Source organism: Pelophylax lessonae, assembly GCF_965119305.1.
Source record: "Pelophylax lessonae genome assembly, contig: HAP1_SCAFFOLD_341, whole genome shotgun sequence".
NCBI classification, from domain to species: domain Eukaryota; kingdom Metazoa; phylum Chordata; class Amphibia; order Anura; family Ranidae; genus Pelophylax; species Pelophylax lessonae.
The window spans coordinates 162,407-187,000 of NW_028120003.1; the positions used below are offsets into that span (position 1 = coordinate 162,407).

At 44.0% G+C, this 24,594-nt stretch overlaps 2 protein-coding genes across 2 annotated transcripts in view; both read left to right on the forward strand.

Annotated features, from left to right (window-relative positions):
- Positions 1-19,879, forward strand: part of LOC309543757 (uncharacterized protein) — a 116,222-nt gene extending 96,343 nt beyond the window's left edge. Inside the window, exons 13-14 of the mRNA XM_082276197.1 lie at positions 19,418-19,546; positions 19,747-19,879. Coding sequence (XP_082132323.1) covers positions 19,418-19,497 — 80 coding nt within the window. The 3' untranslated portion in view covers positions 19,498-19,546; positions 19,747-19,879. The remainder of the gene's footprint in view (positions 1-19,417; positions 19,547-19,746) is intronic.
- A 2,049-nt stretch (positions 19,880-21,928) lies between these two features.
- On the forward strand, positions 21,929-23,733 carry LOC309543756 (uncharacterized protein; the record flags this gene model as incomplete). The annotated part of the gene is made up of 2 exons (XM_082276196.1): positions 21,929-21,942; positions 23,106-23,733. The coding sequence occupies 2 exons, from the start codon at positions 21,929-21,931 to the stop codon at positions 23,731-23,733; spliced, it is 642 nt and encodes a 213-aa protein (XP_082132322.1).
- Positions 23,734-24,594: the final 861 nt, after the last annotated feature.

Here is a 24,594-nt window from a genome sequence, read left to right on the forward strand (position 1 = left end):
TGTATTCTCTGATGGCTAATAAGGACTCCTTTATGATTAAAACTTTTCCCGCACTCTGAACATGAATCCCCTCGAACACGCTCCCCTGTGTGAATTTTCTGGTGCTGAAGAAAGGGTCCTTTATAACTAAAACATTTCCCGCACTCAGAACAGGAATAGGGAAGGTCACCTGTGTGTATTCTCTGATGGCTAATAAGGACTGCTTTATCATTGAAACATTTCCCGCACTCTGAACATGAATAGGGAAGGTTACCTGTGTGTATTCTCTGATGGCTAAGAAGGCTTTTTTTGTGCTTATAACATTTCCCGCACTCAGAACATGAATAGGGACGCTCATCTGTGTGTGTTCTCTGATGGCTAAGAAGGTGTCCTTTATTATTAAAACATTTCCCGCACTCAGAACATGAATAGGGACGCTCACCTGTGTGAGTTCTCTGGTGCTTTAGAAGGTTTCCTTTTTGACTAAAACATTTCCCGCACTCTGAACATGAATAGGGACACTCAGCTGTGTGTATTCTTTGGTGTCTAAGAAGGTTATCTTTTTGAAACATTTCCCGCACTCTGAACATGAATAAGGACGCTCACCTGTGTGTATTCTCTGATGGCGAAGAAGGCTTACTTTATGATTAAAACTTTTCCCGCACTCTGAACATGAATAGGGACGCTCACCTGTGTGTATTCTCTGATGCATAACAAGGTCTCCTTTATCATTAAAACATTTCCCACACTCTGAACATGAATAGGGACGCTCCCCTGTGTGAATTCTCTGGTGCCTGAGAAGGTGTCCTTTCTGACTAAAACATTTCCCACACTCTGAACATGACAATGAATTCTCTCCTGTATGAACCCCTTTATGATCTAAAGAAGTTTCCCTGAGATGAGATGGTTTCCCGCACCCGTCGGCACTGTCAGATATTAGAGGACTATGTGAAGTATCAGGAGATTCCAATGATCTCCTCCAATGGTGAGGTCTGTCATGTATATTATGAGGAACGGGATTTACTTCTGGAGAAGATGCCATGTCATTATCTTCTGTAGTCACATCTTCCTCCGATGTCCTTCTATTCCCACCACAGAGTCCGTCTGTCAGAAGACAAGAAAAATTACCAAGAGTTTTCCACACTCATATACACTGCTCAACACTTTATAATCAGAGTATAGCATCAAGTCAGGGAAACTCCTGGGATATTCATCGGGTCAGTCAAGTAGCAGAGGGGGTTGTTACCAACAGGTGCACTAGATGGGCAACAATGAGACGACCTCCAAAACAGGAATGGTTTTACAGGTGGAGGCCACTGACATTTTCCCTACTCATCTTTTCTGAGTGTTTTTTTTATTTTAAATCAGAAAAAGTTTTATTATAAAGAAAGAAAAGTCCATTCCATTCGGTACACAATATTTCCGCTTTGTACAGTCATAGACACAGCGATCGTAACCTTCATATATAGTCACTCCTGCATGTTTCCATTTGCCACCTCCACTGACTCCACCCACTCCCCCAACATCTCACTGACTCCACCCACTCCCCCAACATCTCACTGACTCCACCCACTCCCCCAACATCTCACTGACTCCACCCACTCCCCCAACATCTCATTAACCACTTGCCGACAGCCCACAGTATCTTTACTGCGGCAGGCAGCCACTCCTGGGCAACCCGATGTACCGGTACGTCGCTCACCCAGGAGCCTGTAGGGGGCGAGCGCGCTCCGCCGGAGGTGCGCTCCCACCCCCGCTCATTCACAGCCATCCCCGCGCGTGTGACCGGCGGCTCCGATGTCCACTGGCCCCTCATAACCTCCCGCTGGAGAGGGAGAAAGGCAGGCGGCTGATGTAAACAAAGCCGTCTGTCATTCTCCCCTGTGTAACTGCAGAGACTATACGGTCCTGCTATGTAGGATCGTATGTCTCTGTGGTTACATCACAAGCCACGCCCCCCCAGTTAGAGTCACGCCCCTAAGGATACATTTAACCTACTGTTTACCAACAATGCCAGTGTCATTATTACAGTAACAGTGCATATGTATAGCACTGATTACTGTAGAAATGTCACTGGTAACCCCAAAAGTTTCAAAAATGTCAGTCAAGGGTCCGATCTGTCCGCCACCATGTCGCAGTCCCGCAAAACATCGCAGATCACCGCCATTACTCGTTAAAAAAAAAAAAAACAATAAAAATGACATAAATCTTTCCCGAAGTTAGTAAACGCAATAACTTTTGTGCAAACCAATCAAAATACTCTTATTGCGTTTTTATTTTTACCAAAAATATGAAGCAGAAAACAAATTGGCCTAAAATGTTAAACAATGTTGCTTTTTACATTTTTTTGGGGGGAATTTTATATAAAAAAATGTGAAAAATATTGTTATTTTTTAAAAATTGTCGCTCTTTTTTTGTTTATAGTGCAAAAAAGAAAAATCGCACAGGTGATCAAATACCACCAAAAGAAAGCTCTGTTTCTGGGGAAAAAAAAGGAGATCAATTTCGTTTAGGTGCAGCGTCGCACTACCGCGCAATTGTCCATTAAATTCACGCAGTGCCGAATCGCAAAATAGGGCCTGGTCTTTGAGCAGCCAAATCCTCCGGGGGTTAAGTGGTTAAGTTTATCTCCTTGGCCTGCACCTTATCCCGTTCCCTCCTGTTTATTCATTCCTAGGACTCAGCTTTTTTATTCTTTTTTTTTTGACAATTTTTATTGATTTTTAATCACAAAAAAACAAACAAGGCAACCAAAACAACTCCCCACCCCCCCCCCCCCCCCAACCTCAGTGCTCATGTACTACAATACTTATAGGAAAATGCAAAAGGAGAACCCCCCAGGAGAACCTCAACTCGGCAGTGTCTCCCCCACACAGACTCTCACCCAGGTCCATACCCCAACCTCCCCCACCCTCTCACCACTGCTTGTCGTCTGCTAGGCATAGACTTCATTTGTTACCTCCCTAAGTATCAGGGGACCTCAACTCACCCCTCTAAGGTGACCGTCACCTTCACCGGTGGCAGACCACAGTCCCCTCCGAGAAGAGTAGATGGCCTCTCAGTCCAACCCTGCCATATAACACATCCTATATTCAGGTATGTGGCTTTGTAAAACGGCAGCATCGTGTTCACTGGTGACTTCCAATACTCCACCGATGGCGCTTCGGTCTTCCCCCGATGCAGAAGAATAGCGTGTGACGTCATTGCGCCGGAGGACGCAGCGGCCATCTTCTTGGAAGGAAACAGACTATCCCACACTGTCTATACTCTGATGCCATCCTGACTTAATGTGAGTGTGTTTTAAAGATTAATAAAGTGCCAGTGATTTAATATAATACACTAGGAGCCTTTTTACCATTCTCGGGGCCATTTGAGGATCTGGGGATTTATCTGTCACTTTATACCTCCTGAGAATTGTCGGAGACCCGTGGTCAAGGTGGACGAGCCAGTGTGGGGATTATTTACTTGGTGCAGTCTTATCGGCCTGACGGTAAGGATCAGTACTTTTGGTGATATCTGGTGGTGGTGATATGTTCATCCTGCAGTGCCATCTTGGATTCACGGACATTTGCTGATTTATATCTAATAAGACTGCTCACAGATCCTTTGGAATCTTTGTACGTTTGTTATCTAGAGCTGCACCCATTCTTTTATTTACAATGTAGAAGAATAGCCTTGTGTGCATAGAACAGAGTCACCGACAATAAAATTCTTTGTACTCCAAGAGGTGCCATTTCCTCCACCAAACCCAGCAAACACACTGTCAGCGTCAAAGGTGCCCTCAATGTGGTCCTAGGACTAATCTTTGAAGTGTTAATTCTTGTGGACCAAGGCCAGGGGTATCCAACCACATGTCCCACAACTTTTCATATTTACTCGGACATCCACGTCTTTTAAAGATGTAGCACCCTCCTAGTCAGGTGCTAGAGATTGAGTATAGTTTTGGCTCTGTCTGCCTATCAGAGGAGCAGCAGGTAAATTCTATATTGCACTCTGCTTATCAGGGAGCAGGATCTGGGAGTTAGGTCTGCTCAGTGTGCCCAGTGTGTGATTCATCTGGTCTAAGGGAGTGTCCCCAGCTGATCCAATGGGGAGGAAAATTGGACAGTGGAGGAAACCTGGCCAATGACACACAGGCTTTTGGTACTGCCCCAGGGATTGGCACAGAGGGGTTGTCTCTGTGAATTGTGCGGCAGGGTATAAAAAGCCAGGGGCACATGAGGTAGAGGTCTTTTGGCGGGAAGCAAAGGAGGGTGGCGGCTGCCTCCTCTTCTGCAGCAGTTGGTGATGGTCACAGGCAGTTGGCCTGATGAACCAGTGGAGAGGAGCTGAACCCAGAGGTCCAGGAGAGCTGACTGGAGGAGTTGGGGCACTGTGAGAATCTGGAAAATTTGTATCGTGAGTACAGAGGATCTTGCCCAGGGGTCTGCCCAGGAAGGGGACCACTCCGGAGTTTATAGTCAGTGGACAGGTGTCAGCTAGTACAGAGAAAGGGGGTACTGGGGGAGTACCCTGAAGAGAAACACAAATAGGAACACTTTCCTCAGCTTCATTCAAGTGGAAGGAGGAAGTAGCGGCCTTGCCACATTCTTAAGCTAGAAGTCCTCTGAATTGTGAATAGTTCAACAGTTGGAGTATCCCACTCATCCCTTCTCCTATCCCAATATGAAATAAAACCACAAAAACAACTACCCCTAGACTGATCATTGACTGAGCCAAGAACATAAAGTGTTAAGATTTCTGCAAGCAGTTGCTACAGGTAACCCAAGGGAATCTTTAAAGTGTGAAAATTCAGCAGTCCTCTAGGGGGCATTGCTACACCTTATATACCGTTCATTTATTCAAGAAGGCTGCCGGGCTGGGGAGCGTGGCATCCGAGGCGTCTCTTGGCTCTTTCTTACCACAACCCCACATAGGCACGCGCTCATTCATCCGGCTCCTTGCTGGTGAGTGTCTTAGCATTTATTTTGCCATCTCTTAGTAAATTGAGGCCTCTCTCTGTGGGATTTCCCCTTCTCTTTCACTCTCTCATATTCTTTGCTTGCCTGACTTTCCTTTCTTCCTCTCTCATACCATCTTTGCCTCCCCTCTTTTTATCTCTATTCTCTTCATAACCCCCCACCGCCCCCTACTACTTACCCTCCCCTCTTTTGGGGGAGATTTTAATATCCCTCTGATTCCTTCGGAGGATACATCCCTGGGATCCTCCTCTGTCCCCCCCTGGCGTTCGCAAACGTATTGCAAAGTCCCTCCATAGTGCACAATTGATAGATGTTTGGCGCCTGATGCATCCCGGAGAACGAGACTATTCTTTCTATTCGTCCTCACCAACTATACTCCCGTATAGACTATTTCTTGAGGCCGCATTGTAAGTTACACGTGACTCTTTAATAAGCTCTATTAAATGGTCTGACCATGCCCCTGTTATACTTTCTTACACACTAACAGACTTTCGATGGTCCAGAACCTGGATGTGGAGACTAAATGAAAGCCTACTCCAAGATGAGGCTGTTTTGACAGATGTATAGAATTAGACCATTTCTTTCAGACTAACACCATTGCAGATACTGACCCTGGAATCATTTGGGAGGCACACAAGGCAGTGATTCTTGGGGTGTTTATAAAGCATGGCTCCTGGATCAAAAAACAGCGTACAGCACAACTAGACTCCTTACTCCAAGCTTTACATGCGTTGGGAGTCTCATCACAAACATGCTCTGTCCCTCTCCTCAGAGGTAGAGGTAGAGGTAGAACTCTATGTAGGTAAATTAATGACCTTTACTTTACAAAGCTAAGGCAGCCATGCAAATTTGTCGTAAAATTTCATATGAGTCGGGAAATAAGTGTGGCAGACTATTGGCTAGAAACCTATTATCTCCCGCACAGGTCAAAAAGCCACGTTACCTAGACATATCACACAAGAATTTAAATCCTTCTATGCCTCGCTCTATAACTTACAAACCCCAACCCCCAGCAGACCCATACAGAAGAATACCTGCTCTCTTTCTGGATGCCCTGGTTGTCCAACACTGACAGTAAATCCCTAGAGGATCCCATCACCTTGGCTGAACTAAAACAGGCCATAGGTGGTTCCAAAGTGGGGAAGGCCCCGAAACCGGATGGGTTTACCATCCGATATTATAAAACACTCTTGCCGTCACTTGGACAGTTGATGGGTGACATGTTTAATACATGGGGCTCTGGGACATATATCCCCAAGGAGACTTTACAAGCTCACATTTCAGTCATCCTTAATGAGGGAAAAAGATCTCAGCTCCTGTAGTAGCTACTGACCCATTTCCTTGCTAAATGTCGATCTTAAACTGTTCACCAAAATCCTAGCAACTAGGATACAACAACATCTGATGCAACTGATCCATTTGGATCAAGTTGGATTTGTGCCTACATGTGAGGCACGGGATAACACAACCATAGTCCTCAACCTCCTACATGTAGCCACCAAGACCCACACACCCTGTGTCCTCCTAAGCACAGACACCGAGAAGGTCTTTGATTGAGTAAATCGGCCTTTTATGTTTGCAGTACTTCGACATGTGCGCATCGGCAACACCATGCTAAATTGGATCTCCCAGATCTATACTGCCCCTGCCGCCCAGGTTAAGGCAAACGGTATCTTATCGGACTACTTCACAATTAGGAATGGGACAAGACAGGGGTGCCCTCTGTTACCCTTACACTTCGCATTATCACTAGAATCCTTTTTAGAATCCTCCACCCGGATATCTGAGGCATGACTGTTGGGGTGACCCAGCAGAAAATATCAGCGTATCCAGACGACATGTTATTTTCCCTCATAAATCCCATAATTTCTCTACCGAATCTTCTTCACGAGTTTGAGGCATATGGCACTCTGTCCAATCTAAATATCAAACTTTACTAAATCTGAAGCTATGGGAGTAGGCTTATCAAACCCCCTCCTCCACCAACTGAATTTTAGGCTAAAATGGATGAACTCAGCGCTGAAATACCTGGGCACTCTCATTCCACCCAAATTTTCACCCATCTTCACGCTCAACTTTCTCCCCTCCTAAACAAAGTCCACATCCTATAAGATAAATCAAATTTTGGTTTCCATTCATGTTTTGGGAGATGCAACATTATTAAAATCTGCATACTCCCTAAGTTCCTATACCTCTTTCAAGCACTTCCGATATTCATCCCTTCACAATACTTTAAACAAGATGACACCCTACTAGTGGATTTTATCTGGACAAATAAGCGACCTAGGCTATGTAGGAGACTGCTCTTGCATCCTAAACGACCAGATGGACTGGCAGTGCCGGACTTATGCAGTACTGTCAGACTACACAATTGGGGAGACTCAGACTGGTGTCGTCATGGTGAAGCGAAGCTTTGGTCCAGACTAGAACAGGCCCAATGCGACATACCCCTCCATAGAGCTCCATCGTGCCACCATTCACTACCAGACTCCATAAGACGCCATCCCCTCATAAGTCACACGATAAGAACCTGCTCTAAATTATTCACACAACTTTCACTTTCCCCGATGCACTCGCCACTGACACCCATACTGGGGAATCCCCAGTTTACCCCGGGCTACCAAGATAAAACATTCAGGACCTTGATGGAGTCAGGCTATTTCCAAGCCTCCCATTTTTCAACATCATCTAGTTGGCCTGCACTCAAAGACCTCATGGACTTCTCGGGACCCTAATGTCTAGATTTCTGGAGGGCATTGCAACTCCATAATTTCTTAAACTCATTGCCACCTTCCAGTGAACGCAACACACAACTTATACCCTTCGAAGAACATTGCTCTCAAGACAGAATACTGACACAGGAATTACCCACGACCTATGTATCAGTGTTAATTTCGTCGACTAAAACGTTTTCGTCGACTAACACAATTCAGATGACTAAAATACGACTAAAACTAAAATGGCATTTTAGTCTTAAGACTAAAATACGACTAAAACTAAAATGGCATTTTAGTCAAAAGACTAGAACTAAAACTAAATCGAAATTTGCTGCCAAAAATTAACACTGGTGCATGCTCAAAGCATAAATAATAACATATTCGATTTTTCACTCCAGGACCAGCAGTAGTATATAATGAGTTTGGAAATTGTAGAGAAATGCTTAAATAATGCATTACAAATTACAATTGAACTACACCCATTTGATTATAGATGACTAAAATGAGTTTTAGTCGACTAAAATGTAGGGCGTTTTAGTCGACTAAAATATACTGCAGTTTTAGTCGACTAAATACGACTAAAACTAAAACACTTGCAGAAGACTAAAATAGGACTAAAACTAAAATGCCATTTTAGTCCTAAGACTAAGACTAAAACTAAATTGAAATTTGCTGCCAAAATTAACACTGCTATGTATTACTGATCACACCCCAGGGGACTTACCAACCCCCATTCTTAGCTAAGAGGGAACGGGATTTAGACTGTAACTTTAATCCAGACCAACAAAATCACATCATTCCATTTATATTTACATCATCCATCTGCATGTAAATACAACAAACCAACTTCAAACTCCTAACAAGGTGGTACCGCACGCCGTCAAGGTTGAGCAGATTCTTCCCCACACTCACTGATCAGTGCTGGAGATGCCAGGAAGGGCCGGGGGACACTCCTACATGATTTTTGGTCGTGTCCTAAACTAGCGGAGTTCTGGAAGACAGTACGTGAAATGTCTCAGAGGTTTATAAATCGACAGCTCCCCAATGACCCTGCTCTCTTCCTTCTCCATGCTTCTAACATCCCGGCCCAGACCTATAAAAATTCTGTCATTCGTCACCTTCTAAATGCTGCTAAAATGTGCATCCCTCTTAAATGGAAAAACCCACAGACCCTGACTGTTGGCATGTGGCACAAAAAGGTTGAAGAAATAAATAGAATGGAAAACCTTGTTCTCTCGACACGTCCCCAACACGAACGATATACCAAAACCTGAGGTCAATGGAATATATTTGTCCTCTCTGATGAAGGCTGCTCTTTAATTATTGTAGAACACCTCTTATTCTACGACCGATGTAGATCTCAAACGTATTGTAATACACTGTCTCAGCATATGTTCTATAAGGAATGTTACTGTTTATTATGCCTGGAAGTTGTCTTTTATATAAATAAAAGAATTGAAAAAAAAAAGGGATCTGACATGGATCAATGATACAACCTTACCCAACCAAACATCACTAAGTAATAATGCTATTGAAATGATGACAATTTTATTGTTTGGAACATGACGTTATATTGAGGATTGGAGATGGATCTTTCATATGGTGTACAGTATCTCCTCCTCATTTGTTTGGAACAAGACATTAGACTCAGGCATGGGGCAGAAGACCCAAAACTCATAACCTAGGTGCCTATATCATGCACATTTTTTTTGCCAGCCGAACCCCAGAATCTCCATAAATCCAGTCTAGATACATAAATTGTGTCTGCAGCACAGAGAAGGAAGATTATCCGAGAGAAATACAGGAATACAGGACGGGGAACACAGCTCAGGAAAGTGACCAGGGGATTACAGGCTGATATCCCCCAGTCCCCGCCCTACTCTGGACCAATCAGTGCACAGTATGGGTTGAGGAATGTATTTAGGGTTAATGACCCACCTGTGCTGATCTCTGTAGGAGTGTCCTTCTCTATAAATGTCCCCGTTATTCCATCCTCCTCCATAGACTGCTGATCATCCCTCACATACGTCTCTTCTTCTTCTGCTTTAACCTCAAATTCTATATCGATTGGATCTCCACTCTAAACCAAGAAAATGAAAGAATATCATCTGGAAGATATAAGCTTTATTATTGTGACATCACATAAAATCCACACATTGTCTCCATGAGTCTGTGTTTTATAATCTCTGTCTCACCAACCTTGTAACAGTGAGGGATGGTGTGACCTTCCTGTGTGGAATCCCGGGAATACAGAGGACGGGGACATCTCTCTGGTGGGTTCCTGGTATTAGGTGGCTCCATCATATCCTTGTGTCCTTCTGAAAACTCCTCCATCACTCCATACTCCTCATCCTCCTCTTTATACTCTTCTTTAACATCAATATTATCATCCCCAAGGTTTCCACTCTGAATAAATAATAAAACATTCATTGTAACAAACATACTGTATATAAATCAGAACTACCAATCATTGACAATCATCTACCTGATGATGGTGAGGGATGGTGTGACCTTCCTGTGTGGAATCCCGGGAATACAGAGGACGGGGACATCTCTCTGGTGGGTTTCTGTAGCTGGATGACTCCACCATGGTGTCCTGGTACAGATCTTTGTGTTCCTTTAGAAACTCTGACTCCTTCATCACCCCATCCTCATCATCCTCCTCTTTTATCTCTTCTTTAACTCCAACTTTAGAATCTCTCAGGTTTCCACTCTGAATATATAATAAAAATGACATCAATGGTAACAATGCAGATAATGTACAGATCCTAATGATACTATCAGTGATTGTTCCTCATCTACCTGATGATGGTGAGGGATGGTGTGACCTTCCTGTGTGGAATCCCGGGAATACAGAGGACGGGGACATCTCTCTGGTGGGTTCCCATTACTGGATCTATCTGTAGGAAACACACACACTGACTGAATACATTGTTTCTATGTGTTTATCAGATGATGGGGGATCTAGGTGGAGCCTCCGTACTGCTCTCTCCTTTACAATAAAGTCTCCTCTTACCCGGTGATGTGAGGGGCGGCTGATTCTCCATCATGACGTCCTTGTAGAGATCCTTGTGTCCTTCTAAATACTCCCACTCCTCCATGGAGAAATAGACAGTGACATCCTGACACCTTATAGGAACCTGACACTCACAATGATACAGTCACCATCCAGACACATCCCTTGTCTGTTACTGGATAATGTCCCAGAATTCCCAGCACCGCTCACCTCTCCTCCATGATCTCTCTGGTGACTTCTAGAATCTTCTTTGTATTTCTCTATTCTATCAGGGAGGGAGGTGGAGGCAATGTGATGGTCATATGATCTCCAGACTTCACAGGAGGAAAACTCTAGATCTGAACACAAATAGTAAAATCAAATGAAATTCCCAGAATCCTCCTCACCTCACCATTCAGGTTTCCATTTGATTAAAGCCCTACTTTAGACTGAGGTATAATTTACCCACACAGGACCCCCACACTGTGCAGGGTAAAAGCTTGTTGCACGCATTCGGACATCATTACATACAACGCAGGACCAACAGTCCCACTTTGCTAGTGAGGATGCCAAGGGACCGCCCACATCCTAAGGGCATGAGAAAAAAAAAAGCCACATGGAGGGAAATTGAACGGGGGGGGGGGGGGGTATGTGAGGTCAGAGTAATATCATCGGACATATAGACTCTGGATGGATGGACATTTGGATGGGAATATTTGAGGGGCCCTCTATATGAGGCTCCTGTACAAACCAAATCATTGCTCCCGGGTGCCTCCCACTTCTCCTAAACTGAAGAGTGAACTTTGACCTTTACCATACAGAAATCTGTCAGGAAAGTGTGAAAGTAATCTCTCATGTGAGCAGGTGACGTGCGGAGGAACGGAGTTTAAATAGCAGACAATTTTCTCCAGAGCTTCTAATGGTGGGGATGGATTTTGCTGCGTGCTGGTGCCAAGTTTCCACCCCCCAGGGTCACTGCCGGTGTGGAGAAAAGCTGTGTAAGAGGATATGGAGGAGGGACGAGGCGGAGATCCAGGAATCAGGATAAAGGTCAGGACAAGCAACAGACGAGTGCATCCAAGAGATGAAGCCGGGGTCACTACACAGAAAATCAATCCAAGGAAACAACAGGCAGGACGAGGAATAGCAAGAAGGAGCTCAGAGACAAATGAGAATATTGCTCAGCCAATGGGAGATTATGTCAGCATGACTTACATAATGAAGGAGATGAGGGGGAGGGGAGGAAGTCACTTAAGGTGACCATAGATACATGGAAATTCAGCTGGTTCAGCAGGGATCGGTCACATTTCCATCCATGTGTGGTCACTGCCGGATAAAAGTCACTCCATCAGCGACTGCAGCCAATAGCTTCATCACTGATCTGTGTATTCTGAGAGCGGAGGAGTGCCCCCCATTGTCAGAATACAATAGTGCAGTGGGGAGGATTCCCCCATCCCCCTCCAATGTGTGGATTGGGGAATTGCCTGTTTTTTTCCTCTTAGTCCATTGGCTGAACGATAAACTGAACCATGTATGGTCAGCTTTATGTAGCAAGATATAGGAATCATTAACTGATCCCCCTAAAGGGGTTAATCTACGTATTACCTCCTCTGCCCCCAGATCCTGCTTTGTCTTCTCTCTACGCCTACTAAATGGAACGTCCTGCCTGTACTTGACATCACTTCCTGTCTGTATTCCATGGAGACTTCCTGTCTGTATTCCATAGAGACTTCCTGTCTGGGTAGAAGTAAGATCACCACCTTGTGGAGCTCAGAGGAACTGCAGCCCTGAGAAACGTCTGGTAGTGTGAACACGGCCTTGTGCTGTGTGTGTATGTACTGTATATCCTTCCCCTTTCTCTCCTCCCTGAGTGTGTATGAAGAGGCGGAGCTCCTGCTGGAACAGCGGTCGGAGGAGGAAGCCGAGTCTAGGCGGGAGCCTGACAGAAAGCGCAGCAGACTTGCAGGAGTGAGCGAGGAGGATCCAGTTCCTTTGCCATCGGAGGTGAGGAGAGTGTGAAGGATGGTAGCTGAAAAGCTGGGAGTCATATTGCTCTGGTGAGTGGGGAAGCACTACTAAGGGGGCGCCCTCACCATCACGTGTGTAAGAGGTGGAAGAAGGTGTGGCTACACTACAGCTGGCACAGTTTGGAGCACGGAGAACTTTCACACCTTATCAACTTTTCATTCATTTGTGGACATTTATTTTGAGCAACAGAATTTAATTGAAGTAGATGCAAAGTGTAAGCAGTGGACTTGCAGAGAACACTATATTGAGCACACAATATTGTATGATTACATGAATTTGCACAGATTTTCACTTTATTTATTATAGCAACAAATATTATAAGATTAATGAAATAGGTGCAAAGTGGAAGCAGTTGATCTGCAGGGAACAGCATCTTGAGCACAAAGCACTTTATGTTGTATATGAATTTGCACATGGATCAGTTAACAACATTTATTGATCAACACCATAAGATAAATGAAGTAGGTGTAAAGTGGAAGCCGTAGATCTGCAGAGAATATTATTTTGAGTCCCTAGCACTTTATATATATATATGAATGTATCCACATATTTTAGTGTATTTGTGATAATTTATGTGCACACACAATAGGACAGCGCTGTGACACATAATACTCTTCTAGTTGATAAAGGGAATTCTTACCTTTGTTACAGCAGCAGTCCGGTAGAAGTTATTTTTGTAGGTATTTGAGTTGTTACACATAGCGTAGGTTTTTCCCCATTTATATTGGTGACATAATTGCCCAAATCTGGGGATCAGGAGCCATTTCCACCCTTTACTCTCGGCTGGGGTTCTTTGTATCCATATAACAGATGTTCTACATGACTAAATCTGCAATCAATTTTACTGCAAAATCAAAGGTGCCAAAATGTCTCCCCCAAGCAGTAATATATTTCTCTCCCCCTTGGTGGGAGTGGAGATGACCCATCTATAAGGATATACAGTACATACACACACAGCACAAGGCCGTGTTCACACTACCAGACGTTTCTCAGGACTACAGTTTCTCTGAGCTCCACAAGGTGGTCACCTCACATCTGCCTATACAGGAAGTCTCTATGGAAGACAGGAAGTGATGTCAGATACAGACAGGAAGTTCCGGGTGAGAGGTGACTCGGGAGGAAGTAGAGCGGAGACGTTGCTCGAAGTGGCAGCAGAGGAGGTAATAGGATCTTATTTTCTATTTACACCCAGTAACCCCCCCTCCCCCCGTCATGTCCGTCCTCTTCCTCCATAGTCACTGTGATGTCTTTTATCTCCAGCAGATGATGATACACACATATATAGTGTGGAAATGTAGAATAATCCGTATATTACAATGAGGGAATTTATGGTCTGTACCACGAGGGGAGTAATTGGTGTCAGTAAATGCCGGTTCCAGACATTGTATGTGGGGGGAATGAAATGATAAAGGTTGGGATTAGGGAAGATTTCTGTAAGATTTTACACGGGAATGATCAGCGCCCCCTCCAGAGACACTATATGACCAGTCTCACAATGGGAGTCTGAAAGGGACTGGATTTTGGGGGGATGGGATGGTGATCCTGGATTGAGGGGCAATTTTATCAAAGAGATGTCCAGATGGGAATCAAAATAGATTTTTCAGCTTGACCAACAGTTACCACACTAAAAACAAGTACAACATATCAATATCAGATATAAACCTATGAGAGATAGTCCATATATAAAGTCTTCATTTACACCGAGGGCTGCTCTGATGACAAGTAAGAAGAACCTTGAAGGCAGCTGCAAAAGGAACACAGGCACCACTCGAAGTGTAATAAGAAGGTTTAATATGAATAAAAATCTCATACACCAGAATACTCACAAACGAGCATATGTAAAAAGCATGTGGTGTAAATCATAGTTGTCCGTCTGTCCGGTAGAGCAGTTCAGGATGAGATTTTTATTCATATTAAACCTTCTTATTACACTTAGAGTGGTGCCTGTGTTCCTTTTACATACAGTAGTAACCCTACTTATTCACCAGAAAATGAGTTACATTTAGTAAAATCACACACAGCCAGTTTTTGACAAGTCCTTTATTCAACCCCCTTCCCGTCCAAAAAAAATAAATGTCTTCCTGAAGTAGATCCAACCTCGATCACGAAAATGCGGAAAATCCGCCCCCAAAAAAAAAAAAAACCTGACTCACACTGACACTTGAAGGAAATCATTGGGTGACCCGGCCCTTTTATGACATCACTGACAAGCATGCCACAGTCAAGAGGGCTTAGAATGGATTGGGGACCCCATGCTGTTTTCTTTCCTAATTTTTAAATGCTGGCAATTCTTTTGTTTATAATTTGCTCTCAGTGGGGAATCCCGCTGACAGCAGACGATTCATAGTTGTTAAAAACATGGCAGCCACCCAATCATTAACAACCTTGACAGTTACTGGTTGTTAAAGCGGAGTTCCACCCTGGATTTTTTTTTTTTTTTAAATACCCCCGGGACAGTCAGGGCTAGTGCATTCCACAATGGCTAGCCTCTGATCTGTCCCGGGTTGCACTTACCTGTTAGGACAAATACTTACCATGAAAACGTCTTGTCCAGCGCTGCCATCTCAGATGTGGGCAGCTTGAAGCCAGCGAGATCCCCTTCGGCGTCTTCTTCCGCCTTCTTCGGTCCCACGACGCCCTGCGCTGGCCCCGCCGTCACTTCCGGTGCGCGCGCTTTATCCCTCCACAGCTTCTGGGCATGCCCAGAAGCTGTTTAGAAGGGGATGACGCGCGCGACCCGGAACTGACGTCGGGGCCGGTGCAGGTGCAATGATTCCTGGGAGCGATGACGTTCAGCTCCCAGGAATCATTGCAGAGCCAGGAAGTGACGACGGGCCGCGGCCGAGGAAGGAGGAAGAAGGAAGTAAGGTAAGTATATTTTCTTCACTACGAGGTAAGTGAAAAAAAAAAAAAATATGCGATTATCCATTTCTTTTTCAGGTGACCCAGAGCGAGAAGATGGAGGTAAGTATTAAATTAGGGTGGAACTCCACTTTAAGGACGCCGATGGCTGCCCACTCATTAACAACAAGTGCTTTACTGCTTGTTAAGGACGCTGGCTACCACCAGCGTTAAAGTACCACAAGCTGTAACTACTAAAATACTTCATCACCTAATAAAATAGCTCATGCTGTATTTTAGTTGCATTTTTTTAGTGAATTGCAAAAAAAAGTGAAAAAACGCTAAGCGGTATTTTATACCGCTTAGTGAAATGAGCCCAATGTCTGGTATATAATCAGTTCAGACAGTGAAAAAGTCTCATACATGTGGTATCGCCATACTCAGAAGGAGTAGCATAATGTGTTTTGGGGTGTAATTCTCAGTATGCCCATGCTGTGTGTAAGAAATATCTCATATAACTGACAAGTTTGTGTAAAAAAAATACATTTTCATTTTCTTTTCTGCATTTTCCAAAACCTTCTGGCAAAAAAATGAAATTTTTTAAAAACTCACTATGCCTTTCAGAAAATATCTGGGGGTGATTACTTTCCAAAGTGAGGTCATTTTGTTGGTGTTTCCATTGTCCTGTTGCTCCAGGGCCTCAAAAATGTGATAGGTAGTCCATCTAGGCATATATGTGGTGCCCTCATATTTGGGAGGCATAGCAGAATGTGTTTTAGGGTGTAATTCTAAGTATGCCTATGCTGTGTGTGAGAAATAACGTGTTAAATAGAAACCTTTTGAAAAAATAAATAATTTCTTCATTTAAAAAAAAAATTGTGACAAAAAATTATAGCTTCAAAAAACTCATCATACCTCATATTAAATAACTTGAACTGTCTACTTTCCAAAAAGGGGTAATTTTCGGAGGTATTTGTACTGTTCTGGCATTTTACTTTCCAGAATCAACATTTTCTATGGGACATTATACTACAAAATACTCCCACAAATGCGGTCCATTGATTGCAACCAAGATTTGTTAATCGCACACAAAAAAGTATTTTTCCTAACATATTCATTCAAGACCATGTTACAAAAATGAATACACCCCAATGAAAGTCTTAAGAGCAAAGCTAAATTTTACACAATAAAATCCTAATTAACAAGAATTCACCTATAGGTGAGTGTAATTGTATATTAAACCAGCAGACAGTTGATTATAAAAGGGCGTTACTTACAAAGAAAACCCCTCTAGAGTTGAGCAGACACCTGGATGTCCGTGTTTGGCGGGTTCGGCCGAACTTGAAAAAAAAGTCCGGGTCCGTGTCCCGGACTTTTTCTGAACTTTACCCGGACACCGAACCCCATTGAAGTCAATGGGGACCCGAACTTTCAGGCACTAAAATGGCTCTAAAAAAACAATGGAAAGGGCTAGAGTGCTGCAAATGGCAGCAAAATGTAGTTAAGAGCATGGCAAGTGCTCTTAAAAAAATTCCCCTTTAAATTAATGTTTTAATAGCAGATTAGAACAGCAATCTGTAGTGAAATATAGCTGAACGCTGCACACAACAGACTGATAAAAATAGATTTTTTTCTCCCTCCTCCTCAGTGGGCTCAAGTGAGGGCAAAAAGATTGTTCACTGCACCACCCCCCACACAGCAAAATCGATGTAGACTGTCCCTGCCTAATCTCCAGCCTGGCCCTAATATGCTCAATAAGATCATTCACTGCACAACCCCCCACACAGCAAAATCGATGTAGAACACTGACCCTGCCTAATCTCCAGCCTCGCCCTAAAATGCTCTAATAACTCTCCCTGCCTGCACTCCGACCTGTCCCTGCATTCTTTTCGGACACAATTTTTCACAGAATCACTGTCTGTCCCTAATCAGCAGCCAGCACGTATGATGTGTGCTCTGTCCCTAAACTACAGCAGAATGACGCGGCGCGCTGGGGCTCTCGAACTTATAAAGACTTGGTCACATGCTTCAGATGGCCAATCACAGCTACTAATACATTAGTAGGCATGGCTGTGATGGCGCACACCAGTTAAACGCTTGTTGATTGGCTGTTGAAAGCCCGCCATTAAAAGCGCGCCATTACATACAAACCCGGAAATAAAATGACCAAACACGGATTTTAAACCCGAACATACAGTAAAGTTTTCGGGTCCGTGTCCGGGTAACAAAAATCCAATTATTCGGTACGAACCCAAATAATACAGTCCGTGTTCGCTCAACACTAAACCCCTCCCATTTCATGGTGTCAGCAATGGCACCACGTGAAAGAGAAATGTCAGAAGACTTGAGAAAGAAAATCATTTCTTTACACAAGAAAGGTGAAGGCTACAAGAAGATCATCAAAGCTTTACTTATCAGTCAGAATTATGTAGCAAAAGCGATGCAAAAATGGAACTGCAACCATCTCACAGTGACGTCCAGGCCGTCCACGGAAGTTATCACCTCCAAAGTAGCGTCTTCTGATGAGTAGGGTTGGAGAAAATGGCCATGCAAGCTCATTGCAGTTAGATAAAGAAGTAGAAACCAAACTGGGGTGATTGTTTCCCATGACACAATACGGCATACTCTGCAGAGGAATGGCATGAATGGGTGTCGCCCATGAAGGAAGCATGGGCTTTAGCCCACCTTAAAATTTTCCAGGGTGAAAAATAAGAAGACTACCGGGACTGTGTACTCTGGAGTGATGAGACCAAGATAAATGTTTTTGGAACTGATGGCTTCAAAACTGTATGGCATTCCAAAGGTGAGGAGTAAAAGAAAAATGCATGGTGTCTAGAGTGAAACATGGTGGTGGCAGTGTCCTTCTGTGAGGCTGCATGAGTGCTGCTGGTGTCGGGGAGCTGCATTTCATTAATAGTGTCACAAACATGAATTCATAGATGTACTGCTCTATATTGAAAGAGAAGATGCTACCATCACTCCGTGCCCTTGGTTGTCACACACTTTTCCAACACGACAATGATCCAAAACACACATCTAAGGTCACTGTTGCATTTCTGAAGAAGAACCGGGAGAAAGTGATTCAGTGGCCAAGTAAGTCTCCTGATCTGAACCCAATCGGGGAACACCTATGGGGAATTCAAGAGAGACGAACATCGCTCTCCATCCAGCATCCAGGCTCTAAGAGAGGTTGTTCTTGAAGAATGGAAAAAGATTGATGTTGAAATATGTGGCCGTTCATTCCATGCCTAGAAGACTTGGTGCTGTCCTTACAAATCATGGAGGTCATAAAAAATACTAGATGGAGGAGTTTTTGTTGTGGGGTGTGTTCATTTTTGCATCAACTAATTTGAGCAAAACTAAATATTGTGTAATCTAAGTTCTATCCTTACTTTCATGTAATGAGCCAAACAAATGTTCTATAGAACTCAGTTTTATCACAATGTTGGAAATTGTTCTTGTGTTCATTGAGATATTGAGATTCAAAAAGGGTGTACTCATTTATGCTGAGCACTGTATATCCCATGGTTTGTGGGCTCTAATTTTCCTACAGACTAAATATTATAAATGGATTTGGGTTATTTTTATCTAAGAAGTGTAGCAGAATACAGTTTTTCCCTAAATTTATGAAGAAGATTATTTATTTGCAACATTTTATAACAGACAAAAATGTGGGTTTTTTTTAACAAAAAAATATAAAACGATACAAATTACATTTGGGAAGAGTGTTGCATGACTAAGTAACTCTCATTCAAGAGCGCTGAAAGCTCAGTTTTGAGGTGGTTAAATGTACAGCAATCCTCCTATTATCCCCCCCCCCCACATCTCCACACATCCACATCCTATTATTGTGTGACCAATACCATCCAATTAATTCTTACTTTCATTTCCCAAAGTTATCCGTCTACAAGGAGACCTGTATAGATCAAATGATGGCACCAATGAGGATGGAGGAGGACCGGAGTCACATGACTGAGAAGATACTAAACCTCACCCTGGAGATCATCTACCTGCTGACCGGAGAGGTGAGGAGGATTCTGGGAGGTCACATGACATCACTCTTATCTCTATTAATAAAACACAGACCTGACCGGAGAGGTGAGGGGGATTCTGGGAGGTCACATGACATCACTCTTATCTCTATTAATAAAACACAGACCTGACCGGAGAGGTGAGGAAAATTCTGGGATTCTAACATGATATTCCTATTGGTTCCTCAATACAGATATTTCCTCTTCTGAAGTCAGGTGATCATATGACCATCACAGTGCCTCCATGTGACTCCCTAAAACCTGAGAGACACAACATGCAGAAGATTCTAGAAGTCACCAAGAAGATGATGGAGCTGCTGACAGGGGAGGTGAGCGGTGCTGGGAATTCTGGGACATTATCCAGTAACAGACAAGGGATGTGTATAGAACATGGGACTCATGGAGGCAGTGAGTGAATTTTTTTATTTTTTACAATATCTGATATCACAAGATTAACCCTTTTCACAAATTATCTTTTGTATAATTTCCTTGGTTTAGGGTGAAGATCTGATAGATATAAAAGTTGAGGTTAAAGCAGAAGAAGAAGAGAGGTATGTGAGGGATGATCAGCAGTCTATGGAGGAGGATGGAATAACGGGGACATTTATAGAGGAGGACACTCCTACAGAGATCAGCACAGGTGGGTCATTAACACTAAATACATTCCTCCACCCATACTGATCACTGATTGGTCCAGAGTAGGGCGGGGACTGGGTGATATCAGCCTGTAATACCCTGGACACTTTCCTGAGCTGTGTTCCCCGTCCTGTATTCCTGTATTTCTCTCGGATAATCTTCCTTCTCTGTGCTGCAGACACAATTTATGTATCTAGACTGGATTTATGGAGATTCTGGGGTTCAGCTGGCAGCAAAATGTTCATTTTCACCATAGACGTTACTAGACCTAGGCACCTGAGGTATGTGCATTGGGTCTTCTGCCTCATACTCGGGTCTAGTAAGGTCTCTGCCAAAACAATTCTCCCGGGGTTACTTGCTCTATTATCTGCTGGGTGTGCCGGGTGGAGGGATATGTCTGTATAGTCTCAGACCCAAGTCACTGAGTGCAGTCTCAGGAGATGGGAGGCAGTGGTGTGGGACCTCTGCAACTTGTCTCATGTAAACAATTAGGCTTCCACTGATTATGGGTCTCTTCCCGACAACCCTAGGCTGTGGTTGTCAGGGTCTGCAGGTGGGGGCTTATCGTCACCTAGTGGCTCTACCACCTGACGTCACTAACTGGTGTATGCTGGCCATGTGATGTCAGAAGGGGCGATGTCACTGGATGACAAAGCCATATGACCCCGCCTCTTGCCTTTAAAAGGAATGTCAAAGCAGGCAGATGGCGGGAGGCCTCCCAGGAGGCAAGAACATTTTTCATTTTCGGGTCCAGCGAGCATCATGATTGACGATGGATTTACATCGAGGGAAACTATTTATTTTTTTGATTTTTAATAAAGAATGGGTCAAAAACTGTCTCTTGTGTTTATTACTTTTTTTGACACTATTATGGTGAATGGGTAGGGGTACTATGTACCTGATACCCATTTACATAGGGGGGCCAGGATCTGGAGGCCCCCTTGTTAAAGGGGGCATCCAAATTACGATAAGCCCCCCGCCTGCAGACCCTGACAACCACAGCCCAGGGTTGTTGGAAAGAGGCCCTTGTTTCTATCAACATGGGGACAAAGTGCTTTGTTTGGCTCCCATGGACTTCAGTGGGGTTTTCAGTTTGGGTTAGAACATTTCCCCTGTTCAGGAGTTCTGCTGTGAACTAAACAGGGGTGTTTGGCCCATTCCTAGTCCTGACTCCTACATTATATACTCTGTGTTGTACATTACATGGTTCTGATACTGTACAGATATAACTGTTGTATCTTATACTGTATAATAAGTTGTACATTACATAGGCCTTATTTCTTTTGCTCCTATTTTCTACCAGCTGGACATTTTATATCTGATGATTTGATTGGAGGACAGACTTTTACATGTTAATAATAATGTGATAACATCCTCAAACTTTGGAACCTTAAACAGAAAGTGATAATGAGGGAGGAGTCAAAAACTGAATGATGACTGTCTTCAAGAGGAAGTAAACCCTCCTCTGTAACTTGTACCTATAGGTGATCCTATGATAAGGCTTACCTATATGTACTGTAAATATCTCCTAAACATGTACCGTTTAGGAGATATTTACCCTACATGCAGCCAGTGACGTCACTGGTGCATGCGCTATGAAGGAACGGCCGCTCGTGCCGTTCCTTCAGAGCTCCGTGCCATGACCGTCGGCTCCCGCGCATGTGCGCGGGAGTGATGTCACCCCGGCTCCGGCCAATCAGATGGCTGGATGCCGCGATCCTGGAAGACGAGCGACTGGAAATGTCGTCATACAGGTAAGCAGGCAGCATGGCGGGGGCTCGTTCTGAGGTAAGTATTTCATAATGAGCTAGTATGCGATGCATACTAGCTCATTATGTGTTTGTCTTGCAGGTTGCAAAAAGAAAAAGAAACATTTTGGGGGGTTTACAACCTCTTTAAGGATCAGTCCGGTCTTCATCTTGGTTGTTCTCCCCCCATTCTCACTCTCTGACCTCTGGTGGGGCTCAGCCCCGCTGTTATTCCTGACTACATCATGGACTAAATAAGGAAGTGCGGGACTTCTTGTGTTGGGAAGATGGCAATGAGTGATAGAGGGGGTGGGGACACTCGTCCCCTCATCACTGTCACTCCTATAAAAGACAGTTCTCGTTGTTTCCTCACTCTCTCACTAAGGTCCATGAATAAAGAAATTAACTGGTAGGAGATCAGAGGACCCATTTACTAGTTATATTGAGGGGGAATAGTAAGATCCTCAGAGACAAAGCTGCCTGATGTGGGCGGAGTCCTGGTTTAGGGGAACCAATCTGCTGATGTCTAGTAATACTCTTTTTATCTCTATTTTAGTACATGGACGTGAGATGAGGAAAACCTCAGAGGATTGTCTCACTTTGTCTCCAGAATGTAAAGTAGAAGATGAGGACATCAAACAGTATAGTCCAGGAGAAAACCCGGCTACCTCAAATGTCCATCCGGCACCACACAGTGTCGATGGACCATCGTATTCCTCTTATCCTGAGGAACCTCAGACTGTGAGGGACGGTGCCGGACCATCGTATTCCTCTTATCCTGAGGAACCTCAGACTGTGAGGGACAGTGCCGGGCCATCGTATTCCTCTTATCCTGAGGAATCTCAGACTGTGAGGGACGGTGCCGGACCATCGTATTCCTCTTATCCTGAGGAACCTCAGACTCTGAGGGATGATGCCGTCCTTCTAACAGATAAGAGGTTTTCCTGTACCGAGTGCGAGAAGTGTTTTTTAGAAAAATCAGAACTTGTAAAACATAAACAATCTCACACAAAAGAAAAACCATATTCCTGTTCTGAATGCGGGAAATGTTTTTCACAAAAAGCCAATCTTTACACACATCAGAAATCTCACACGGGGGAGAAGCCGTATTCCTGTCCTGAGTGTGGGAAGTGTTTCCATTTTAAATGTGAACTTAATGTCCATAAAAGATCTCACACAGGTGAGAAGCCGTATTCTTGTCCAGAGTGCAGGAAATGTTTTTCATTGAAGTCCAATCTTCACAGACATCAGAGGTTTCACAGAGGAGAGAAGCCATATTCCTGTCCTGAGTGTGGGAAGTGTTTTTCAGAGAAGTCCAGGCTTTACAGTCATCAGATGTTTCACACAGGGGAAAAGCTGAATTCCTGTCCTGAGTGCGGGAAATGTTTTTCACAGAAGTCTGATCTTTACACACATCAGAGATCTCACACGGGGGAGAAGCCCTATTCCTGTCCTGATTGTGGGAAATGTTTTTCACAGAAGTCTGTTCTTTACAAACATCAGAGATCTCACACAGGGGAGAAGCCGTATTCCTGCCCTGAGTGTGGGAAATGTTTTTCACAGAAGTCCAGTCTTTACACACATCAGAGATCTCACACAGGTGAGAAGCCCTACTCCTGTCCTGAGTGTGGGAAATGTTTTCCACAGAAGTCCAGTCTTAACAGACATCAGAGATCTCACACGAGAGAGAAGCCATATTCCTGTCCTGAGTGCGGGAAATGTTTTTCAGATAAGTCCAATCTTTACAGACATCAGAGATGTCACGCAGCAGAGAAGCCACATTCCTGTCCTGAGTGAGGGAATTGTTCCTCATTGAAGTCCTGTCTTCCTGTACTCAGTGCCTGAGTGCAGAAAATTACTTCTATATGAATGTTGCTGGACATCACAGCTCTCATGTGTGGAAGAAGCACACCCTGATATACACCTCAGATATACTCCATGGCTGATCTTCATAATGTAAGAAACACTTCATAAGAAGATCAGAGATCACCAAAGACATGGATGTGTTGTCCCGTGTTGGCCTTTGATAGCAGTAGAAAAATAAAAATGGAGTCCTTACCTTTCATTGACTGAGTACATTTTGTGGTGTAAGATTTTACACTTCGAGGTCTGTTTAGTTGAATGAATGTGACCGGCATGCTCCCAGCCATGATGAATATTGGATGTATTTTATTTCATACACTGATTTCCTTGGCTCTATCTAGTGGCCATAATGCGGTATTGCGCTATGAGGGACATTCAAGTCAAACCAGGACTTTTCATTTTACAGGTATAGAAAGGGGTGGTAGCATGGCAGTCCTACATGCAGTAGTAAGTGGTAAGTGTGTCCTATTACTAATGGGGGGCGCACATGTGGCGGGCAGTCCAGGGAGCGTTATTCAGGATGGCAGATAACAGTGTTAGTGCCTGCGTGGAACAGCGTGTGGTGATGGAGGTTCTTGTGAAGGAAAGTGTAAAACCCGCAGATATCTACAGAAGACTTCAAGCACAGTAAGGTGATGAGACGTTCAGCCGCAGGAAGAGATTTGATTGGTGTAAACGTCGGTCAGTGAGGATCCCGGCCGTGATGGTTCCCAGCCCCCAGCAGTAATTCCTGTGATCATTCAGCACGTGGAAGGCCTGAGCCTAGATAACCGACACATAACCGGACGTGACATT